This window comes from Aythya marila, assembly GCF_965140915.1.
Source record: "Aythya marila genome assembly, chromosome: 1".
Lineage (NCBI taxonomy): Eukaryota > Metazoa > Chordata > Aves > Anseriformes > Anatidae > Aythya > Aythya marila.
This window is the reverse complement of record NC_139042.1, coordinates 181,410,141-181,420,590: the sequence shown is the minus strand read 5'-3', so window position 1 is coordinate 181,420,590 and position 10,450 is coordinate 181,410,141. Positions and strand designations below refer to the sequence as shown.

Here is a 10,450-nt window from a genome sequence, read left to right as displayed (position 1 = left end):
ACTGCATAGTGTCTATCTTTGTCTCTTAGTTCGTATGTTTGTGTTACCTCTATAGATACGCTATATTAGAAGTTTATTTCTATAATTGTTTCCCTTACGGTATGGCTAGAAAGCATTATGATTTTCAGTAACCACTGTTTTATTAGCACTTCAATACTTTGTGCAATAGTACTAGTTATATACAACTGAATAAGGGTAATTGCTGTAGAGGCTGGTTTTTGGTAGTAATTTTGGTGCTGAAAAATGGGATGCTGCTTCTACAGTTGATTTTACAGTAGAATGAGTCAGCTGTGAAGGGCTGTAGGTCAGAGAAGCTGCTCTCAGAAGTTAGCATCCTTTATGTGCTGTAGTTACCACACAAGCTGCAATATCAAGATTTGTAATAGTGGTACATGTATATATTTTTAAGATCTATAAGGAAAAAAGAAAAAAAGAAAAAAAAAAAGAGCTAGATTTGTTCTACCTTAAAGATACACATTAGAAATGGCAAGCCCCATTTAGATGAAAAGTTAGCAGTGTGTTTCTGTGTGAGACCATCTTAGGCACAGTGTCCTAAAGCCTGGTTTTAGATATGTTTTCAGACTGTCTATTGTCTGTGAGAGTCAAAAGTCTTCTGTGCTGTACTTTGAATGAAAATCTGTGGAAGACTGGGTAGCTTTGATCATCTGCTCATTGTTTGGAAGTCTCTGTTGCTAAATTTAGCATTGCCTGTAAATCCTCTCATTATCCTTTCTTTCCAGCCTGCTGTCCTAATCCCTCTCCATCTGCATCTTTTACCTGGTTGACTTCTGCCTGCTATCATTCTGTTTGTCTGTCAGTTCACCGCAGTCTGTGATTTTCATACGTCTTTAATCACATGGTATATTGCAGATCTGCTAATTCAGTCTTCTTTCCAAACTGCTAAGCTCTCACTAGGCCGTATCGGCCTCTCCAGTGCTTTATTATTGGGATAGGTGGTGCAGACGCAAGGCAAGGCTCTGTTCATGAGTTACAGGTGTCAGTGTCTCTTCAGTTTCTTCCTGTGATGCTGCAAACAGCACATCTCATATGTCGCTTGTAATAACAACTCTTATTTGGGGTTCATAAAAGGCAAAATCTTTCATCTCCATGCCTTCTTGTGTCTTAGGCATAGAGGTCCTTCTAAGCGTGCTACCTGTGGTGAACCACGCTACTCCATGCTACACTCCACTTCCATCTGTTACCCTTTTCCCCGTCTTTACATGAGGTGAGGTAGGTGGGGATACCCCCTAGATGGAGAACAGTACTCGGGGAAGTTTCTAAGGTTCCATCTGCTCTACAGACCATTGGGTGGGCTTCTCTAGCCCCTGACCACACTACACTCCTACGTGGCTCTGTTCTCATCCACCAATGACCATGGTGAGTCCTGAACTTTCCAACTCTCCACTTCATCAGCCCTGAAAACAAAAGCTTTCAGCATATCTCCTGTGACTTTATTTCTTAACAAAGAATATGGAATATGTTGCTTAGAAGATAATCAGATAGTATTTGCATCAGTTATTTACTGAGCATGAGCTCCAAAATGGAAGAACCTGTCCCATCATTCAACAAAGGCATCCACATTCATCAAAACGAGAAAAATTACAGGGCCTAAATTTCTGAGGCTTGTTTCTTCTGATAACATAGGCCAAGTGATTTGCAAAAACATCAAGACTCTGCAGCTTTCCAGTAAAACAGGAGAAGCAGAATAGCTGGTGAAAGATGCCTGTGGATGGAGCCAGTCTGGAGAAGGGATGAGTGGCCACTTTTTGGGTTAAAAATGGGCTAAAGTGATGTAGGTGATGTTCAAATTATAGCTAGGAGAGACATAAGAAAGCCTGGTGTAAAGGGATTGCTTTCTCAGCACAGCAGCAGTCCAGGTGTAGCTAATACCAGCTCAAAGGGTTGCAGTCCCCAGTTCCATGTGCTGCTCATCAGGTTTAGAAGAAAGCTGAGCACAAGCAGCCCATGGCTCCTGCTGGGGCACGCTCCTTGCCCTGCTGCACAGGGATGTGTTGCCCCCAGCCCACAAGTTGGTCACAGAGACAGCGGTGGTGATTGCAGGGCCCTGAGTGTATCAGAGGTAAACTGGCATTTATTTTTATAGAATGTGTTAGAAAGGTTTGGGGAGAGTAAATAAATAAATAAAAATAAATAAATAAATAAAACCGATCACAATGAGAAAGAATGTGTTGTGAAAGAAGAGAAAGTGAGGCAAGAAAGTTAAGGCATCTCTTGAAGACCTCAAGTTGCATTTACAAGGATTGTGTTTCAAGATTTAAGTGAATCCTAGTGAATAAAATTAGAAGTTGTATTGTTTATCCTAAGAACAGGAAATTGTTTGGTGAGGAATATGATGGTTTATAAAGGAAATGTGTTAATGTATTGTATGTTGCTAGCTTTGCAAGATTTTTAAGCAGCAGTTAACTGTCCATTAATGAATAACTGTACCCACAGTCCTACATGGCTTTTTTTTTTTTCTCCCCAGTGCCAAACAAATCATAGCCGAGTCATGGTAGAGCTAAAACTCCAAGCTTGTGACAGAAAAAGGAGAAAAATATTTCAAGATTATTTTCTAGATGTAGTAAGTAAATAAAATGCAACAAATTTTAAAGTTCTGAACTGACCTCTAGCATTAAGCACCAATTCAGAAGTAATCAGAAGTGGTTCCCAAGGTTCCCAGAACTGCCACATTTCAGGGAGCCAAAGGAGTGCGGTGTGGTCCCTCAAAGCCCAGGAAGGTGGGAATGGGGCATTGGGCAGCTCTGTTGCTGGTGGGACAGGCATAGGGATGCAAGGTTTGTGCGAATAGGAGAGGTGGAGCTTACAGAGAGATTCTGGAAATAGGATATTTCATGCATAAAATGATAAACCTGGTAAGGCACCACTTAAGCAACTGTGAAAGCAGAACTGGTTTTTGGAGCAGCAGACTACTTTGAGCCCAGCGAGCAGTTTCTGCTCATGATGATGATCAAGCTGCTTTGTGTAGTCATTTTGTATGTAAGATTTATGAAGACGCGTCGATGTGTACATCCGAGTTTGTTTAGGCTAACTTTGGGTGGCCCTTGCTGTCCTAAGAGGTTCTTGGTGCTGACCGAGCAGTTTGGCTGCCCTTTTCCCTTCTCCTCTGTGCGTAAGGAGGGCTATAGATCTTTCGCGGGGTAATTTCACTCTTTTAATCTTTTTTGACTTCTTCATAGCAGGCTGTAAAAGAAGTACTGTAGTACTAGAGTCAGCACGCTCCTTGGCATTTATTACACATGTGCGCAGACACACACCCCTTTGATAGTGTAGGTGTTTGCTGTCAGTTACAAAGTGCTTTGGGAGGGGTGTTTGTTTTATTAAATGTATATGGAGTAAAGCACATACTAGAAGAAAAATCCTCTTAAATAACATTCAGCCTGTGCTTATGAAGGTCATTGTTGTTCATTCTTTCCTTCCACTATGTTGGGTTATATTCTCCTTTCTGTCCTTCTACTGTGCTCTATTTTACACCATGAACAGTGCATGCAGCTCCTAGGGAGGCTGGCACTAAGCTACCTCCTGCCCCAGCCTGAGCATGGTGGCTGGAGCAGAATTTTTGGACCTCCTTTGGAGGGCAGGGAGAGAACAACTTCTGCAGCATCTTGCCAGGGAGCTTTGGGAAGTGGGGTGCGGTGGTGGTAGCTAGGACCTGATGGCAGAGGGGCCGGCAGCTGGGTGGCTGGGATGTGTTGCAGCACCCTAAGGGGCTGGGGGCAGGCAGCTGGTGGTTTATTTCACTCACTCAAAGCATCGTCTCTGAAATGTATCAGCAGCATCCACATGTGTCTCCTCTGCTGTATTTGCCTTTCTCCCTAACCCTAGAAGAGACCTGTGTGACCCTGGGGGCTGCTGCTGGGAGCTGGTGATGCCCAGTGAGAGGGTAAATGGGAAGTGGGGAGCAGGGACGGAGCGTGGGTGGCAAAAGCCATGCTGCCTCAGCACGCTGTTGGCTTTGTTTGGCCATGAAAGCTAAACTGGCAGTGGGACAAGGGCATGGGAAAAAAAAAAATAATCAAGAAGAGAATAGTTCCATAGGAGCTGAGTGGTTCATAAATGGAGCAAATCATGGTAGATCTGGTTAAACCAGAGTTCAGCCCTGATTTCCAGCCCTGGGGCTGGAGTTTTGTCAACACCTGCAGTAGTTCTGTGTTGGGTCTTAATGGTGAAGAGGAAACGCAACGCGTGGGGCTGGCAGTGCTGTGACCCTCTCCAAGTGCTCAGGGGACACCATTTCCTTCCACTGTGACCCTCTCCAGAAGCTCAGGGGACACCATTTCCTTCCAGGGCCCCAGAGCACCACACAGGCCGGGCAGGGACTGGGCAGGGCCGCTGAGGAGTGGGGCCGGGGCCTAGCTGCAACCCCTGGCACCCGGCCGCCCCCCAGCAGCTCTGGGTGGGCTCCCGCAGGGAAAGGCCCTGGGGGTGGCTCCGCATGTGTTTATTTTTTCCAGTTAAAGAAAATAAAAATAATAACAGAGGTAGGTCTGTACCACTAGTGCACAAAGACAGCATGGGGCAGGGCCCGGCCTAACTCGGAGTTCTTGTAACCCTTGTTCTTGATAGTGTAATGTGACATTGAAGACCGGTGGCAAAAAACAAAAGAATGCAAACCAAATATAAAACTTTTTGTACAAATATATTTTTCTTTATAGTACATAATCACTTTGAAAATACATCATTTTCTTAATAAATGTTTGCAACAATATTAAAATAAATAAAATATCCTAGAGAAAGTTCAGTTTCATCACAAAACTGCAAACCAGAAGAGTATAAAAACTGATTTCATTATTAAAGTCTACTTCAGAGAGGATTCTCCTTTATTTTTATTTTTTTTAGGCCACAGTAAGAAATAAAGGTGCCAGACCTACATGTGCAGACTGTTAAGAGTTCCTCTGCTAGGAGTCCTGTCCTTTGGCGTGCGCTGCTGTCAGCCTGCGGGTGTGTGCAGGCTCGGGCCGAGCCTCCCAGGTTTTCTGAGGAAATCGCAGTTCTCCTGTAACTGTGGAGACATGGCAGATGGTGACAGGCTTGCCAGTCAATATCCTCTCTTCCTTCGTTATCACGGAGCAGTGCGCTGCTATGAAAGGGCATTTGGCCTTTTCTGCTAGGTAGGAACTGCCTCTGCCGCTTGAAGAACAAAGAGGAGGAAGCATGCTGTGCGTGTGGCTGATAGCGTCTCTTAATTTGTTCGCAGGAAGTGAATCCAAAGAAACCTTTTACATTTTGATTTTCACATTTTCCACCCAGGTTTGATTATTTTTCTAACATTCTGCCCACTGCCTGGACCTCTCCCCCCAGTAAGAACATTTCTAAAAGTTTTCTGAAATAATTACCTTGGGCTAAGCACGTCACTTCTGCGTGCCACCCAGTTTGTACCGAATTAGAGCAGCTTGTGAAAGGAAGTCTGGTTTTACCATTAAAAGTGGCATGTCTTCAAGGAACATGAGAACTTGCACACGGAAGGGACGCCATTCCCAAATGCACATGCAGTCACTGCAGTGAATGCCTCCTGCAAGGGTACATTTGTGTGCAGTCCTACAAGTTCAGAAGTGCTGGTCCTGTCGCTGCGGGGCACTGCTGAGAGCTTGCTCCAGAAAGAGGGGTGCCTGCCCCACATCTCACAGCCTCGTCTCCTGCACTTCTTCCTCTGTCTCCTCCTGCAAGGCGGTGATTTTGGGTCTAGGCTTGTGCTTGCTGGAGTTCCTGCGGTGTATCGGGAGCAGCTTAAGGCGATCAGCGTGGCTGATGGCTTGCCTGAAGGAGCTCTTTTCATTCAGCAGCTTCTGAATCGATTCATATTGCTTCATTTTGTTGTCCTCGATTACCTGAAGAAACATTTCCCTCTATTAGGTGGGTAATGCCAGTGCTCACAGAGTCCAGCTAACACAGGTAACAGAGCAGGGGAGAGACATGACAGAGAGCTTCTTATACGAGGATAAGTCTAGTTTATGGTTTGAAATTTCTGATTACAGCCATTAAAAACTCAACATGTGGAAAAGGTGCCAACTGCTCAAGTTACAGTATGCCATTGGGCTTGTTGCTTTCTCCTGAAGACTCAATTTTTAATGCAGAAATAACTTTGCAGAGTCCCCAGGTACTGTGGTATTTCCCTAGCACTGCTGAGGTGATGCAGTTATGGAAGCGTTAACTGCAGGACTGTTAAAACAGAGTTATCTCACAAGGAGAGGGAGACATCTGCCAGAGAGGTGCCAGAAAGCCTGCTCTGCTTTCTTCCCAACCAACAAGGAAAAGACAGCTCTCCTCTGCTTGGAGGGACAACAGGTTTGCCCTGCGAGGCTGTGCCAGCCTGCACTGCCAGAAGGTAAATGACAGGAGAAAAGTCAGCTTCCCTTGCTGGCATGGCACTGCCAGCACAGGTGGGATGAGGAGCTCCTTGTTGGCAGGTGTTTATTAGCAGCTCTGCTTAGGCTGTTTGGAAGATGGGAAACCTCCCGACACCAGCTGCAGCACAGCCATGCCTGGCAAGGGCTCTGGGTATTGGCAAAGGCTGAGGCTGATTGCCCGGACAGAGCAGGGCGCCCAAAAGCGCATGCAACCTGCTCAGTAACCAGCCCACTCCAGCTCCAGGCCATGTGCCTCCTGCTGTGCAAGTGCACCCGATGAAATATTACTTGGAAAAAGGTGTTTCTGTCTGCTAACGGAATGAAGATCCTCTCACGTGGAGGAATAAACAAACTACAGAGAAAGGAATGTCGTTTTTAAGAACAATTGTGTAAGTTGCATTTTATTTCCTTTGCTAAGCATTTTTATATAACAAAGGAAATACTCTAAGACCTTAATGCTTTGCCACCTTGGTTAAACAAGAAAGGAATATTCGAGTGGCTTTATGAAAGAAATCAAAGACTCTGACCATCAGCTATTTTCTCAAGAAAGCCCTCTTTCCTCTGTACCCTCCTATCACCCAAGAACAAGTGCAGCCAGTTGTGCTTCTACTGTTGAGTCCCTGAGACATTTGCCAGTGCAGAGCACCAGGATCAGCAACCAGACAGCCTGTAGTGGTTGAAAGGGAGAATCCAACCCTTCCAGGCTGTGACCCAGCTCGTCTGGACATAGATGGCTATGACAGCCCCTGGGGAAGAGCAGACAGGAGCGTGTTGCTCTCACACAGGTGACAAGGTTGCTCAGCTGATGGATGATGCCCCCTGCGAGCTCGGAGCAGCAGACTTCATCACTACAGCCACTGCCATCAATTCTGCTCAGCACATGTTGTGCATTTGTCAAATGTAATGAAATAACTGTCCCCAGGTTACGAGAAATGCTCACCAGAAACCGCTGGCACTCCAGTATCGCTTCCAGCCTGTGCTCAGAGAGGATCACAGTGCAGTCTGCAAATGCATGCTTCAGAGTTTTTCTAATCACTTGGGAAGTTCTGAAAGGCAAATAATCGTTGGTGTTCAGACTGCAGTGCACATGCCCGCACCATCTGTAACTTTATTCACGCTATTTAGTCATCTAGCTGCATGGTGTAAAGCCGACGTGCGTGTACACCAGCACGTAAGTACAGCTCTGCAGTGTCTCAGCACACTGCACTCCTGCTGTGAAAGCACCCATCAGCTATAACATCAAGGCTGTAACTAAACTTCTCTGAGCCTCCATGCAGAATTACTAAGATGTATCTCTAAATACACTACACAACATGAATTCTTCCAGCCTAATTTACATTCTTGCTGTCTGAGCTGGAGATAAGTCAGCTCGGAGTGCTGAATTCACTCCCTATGAAATCCCAGTCTGATGTAAGCTCTGGGAGACAGAATCTCTTCTCCTCTGTTAATGTTTGCAGTGCCCAGCATCCTGCAGTTTCAGTGCTTACCTTGCATTGTGATGGTAATAGAACAGCAAAGAATAGCATGCTACAGCACTGAGCAGAGGTGGAGGAACACCCAAGGTTTTCAAATCCTGTTTTTGATGCTGTCTGGCTTTATGGCCTCACAGAGTTCCCCTGAGGCCACTTTGGGTCCTACCAGCTTGCATTAGGCAGCAGGATGTTGGGCTGTCTGTTAGTGCACTGTTTGTGCAGGCTGGCTTGCAGCACAAAGCATGCACCCCAGCAAGCATGCAGGGGTGCAGCGGCACTGAGCGTGGCCAGTGACCTGTTCGGCCTTTCCCCACAGACAATTCAGCGTGATGCAGATGGGTACGGTGTATGTGGCTGCACATCCCACCCCCTACTTCACATCCTCAGGTCAAAGCAGGGCAGCTAGCACAGCTGAACTACTGCCAGCAGACTGGGAATGAATTGCTGCCCTGACGGAAACAGCCTTGGACTGTGTTCTTCCCCATAGGCACCCTCTGAGGTCACACATTTTACACCTCCCTTTTCACCAGGGTCTGTTCCTGAAGCTGAAATCAGATTTAGTACCAGACTAGAGAAGTTACAAAAGGTCTCTTTAGGGGGTGCTGCCTGACTGGTTTTCTTATTTCGTAAGAGAAGAAATGATACATACACAGGATCTAGGTGAGCACTCGGTTCATCAAGCAGCAAGATTTTAGCTTTACTGAGGACTGACCGGGCAAGGCACATTAACTGTTTGTGCCCGTGGCTGAGGACACAGCCGCCATCCACAAGAACAAAATCCAACTGGCCTGGAAATTGCTCAATTACAGACTTCAGCCCAACCTGCCGGAGAGAAAAAGGAAAAGTCAGTGAGGTACAGTTACTGCTCACCGTGGGTATGATGACCAGTGCCTTTAATTTCCTTGCCCTTCACTTCTGACAGTAAACAGAAGATATAAATTGAGAAAAAACAGGTATCTGTCCTACGAAGACTACAAGCTAGTAACTGGATGGTATTAAAAGCACTGAAATATTTGAGACATGCAACATGCTAGGACTTATGTTGGGAAGCTGAGAGTTAATGCCCTGTTTGTTTGTCACATACGATGACTTTTGGCATTTTGACCAAAACCCTCTGAGTTAAAAGGCGAGGGAAAGCAATGTATTTTAAACTTTTTATCCAGAAGTGATGTGCGTCATTGGTAATGTTAAGGAGAGAGATTTTTGAAAGGAAACCAGGCCTCTTTGGTTACTAGGAGGGCAAAAAGAAACAAGCAAAATTCACATGCTACATTACATCAACAGAGAAAATAACCCAGGTCACCATGGCGGTTGTCTCTATGGCTCTGAGAGCATTTCCATCTGCTCCTTTTGATCTCTCAAAGGTCCTGTGCATTTTGCTCAGCCTGAAGACACCAATGGCAAAATCTTTAGAGGGGTGCATAGGATGGGAAGCTGTTTCACTCGTACCAGAAACTGAAACCTGGCACAGGAGGTGTTTTCTGGTTGTTTCTTCCAGAGCTCACATTGGGAAGTGCGTTGTGCTCACCCTAAAGCTTCGCATCTTCCATGTGTCCAAACTGGCCACACTCCTTGGCATTTACAGAGAAATGGTTGTAAAATATGGGAACCAGAAAACATATGTGAGTTGCATTGCTCCAGAATACATTATAGAACTGCAATGCAACCCTAGTGGATTATGAAGAGCCCCGCCTTGAATTTTTGAAATATTACTGATCTGCAATTCATTTTCATTCCAGGGGAAAAAAAAAATCCTTTGTGTTTCCTTTTTATGTGAAAACCATACAAAACTGTGGTGCATGGGTATGTGTGTTGTATTTTTGAAGAGTTCATGCTTTTATTTATAAGCAAATCAAGGCTGCTGCATTGTCCTTCCCTCCTCCTAACATAAATGCTGCCCTTTAATGAAATTCTGCAACAGGTTTTCAGCTGGAAAAGTTGCTTTCTTCTTAAAACTGCATGAGATCTCTCTCTGTACCTCTCGGGTCTGGCCTGCTGCCTGCAAGAGCACAATTTAGCCCCCAAAGTCTGACAGATTCAGGTGTTGAAATATTGGGGCAACGACAAATGAAACATCTGACATTTGTCCAGACTACACCTTGCTCTCTGCAGCTGATTGCAGGGACCATCAAAAGCTGCTGCTGACCTCAGCAGCACTGTCTAAATCCTCAGCAGCCACTGTGGATCCGGACTAAGCTGGAAGTCAGCTTTCTTTCTGTGCCACGCTCCCGAAGTTACACTGACTCATTGCCTCTAGCGAGCCAAATTTCAAGAGCATGAACTTTGTAAACAATCAAATCACTCCTACTAAAAAGTATTACAGCTCTTTTTCTCTCCTATTTGCTTTGCACTCTCTTGTCTATTAACTGAAAAACTCCGTATCACATACAGATTTGCCAAACTCCCTAGTGATAAACACTTGAAAACAATTTTTTTCACGCTGTTACAAATACAGTTTCACTCTTTAAAAACACACACACACTGAAAACCACGTTAAAAAAGCAGCAGAACTCGTCTTTTTCAAGAGAGGGAATGTTAATCGACATTCAACTTCCCCCCCCCAGCCTCAGGAATCAGAGAAGCACAATGCTGAGTGCTCCCTTGTCTCTGCTA

General features: G+C 45.3%; 1 protein-coding gene across 3 annotated transcripts in view; it reads right to left on the bottom strand.

Annotated features, from left to right (window-relative positions):
- Positions 1 to 4,756: 4,756 nt before the first annotated feature.
- The window catches only part of CFTR (CF transmembrane conductance regulator), an 86,203-nt gene continuing 80,509 nt past the window's right edge, over positions 4,757 to 10,450 (bottom strand). For all 3 annotated transcript variants that reach the window (XM_082756358.1, XM_082756357.1, XM_082756359.1), the window contains 3 exons: positions 8,487 to 8,659; positions 7,306 to 7,411; positions 4,757 to 5,846 (listed from right to left, as the gene is read on the bottom strand). In XM_082756358.1, coding sequence (XP_082612484.1) covers positions 5,640 to 5,846; positions 7,306 to 7,411; positions 8,487 to 8,659 — 486 coding nt within the window. In that variant the 3' untranslated portion in view covers positions 4,757 to 5,639. The remainder of the gene's footprint in view (positions 5,847 to 7,305; positions 7,412 to 8,486; positions 8,660 to 10,450) is intronic.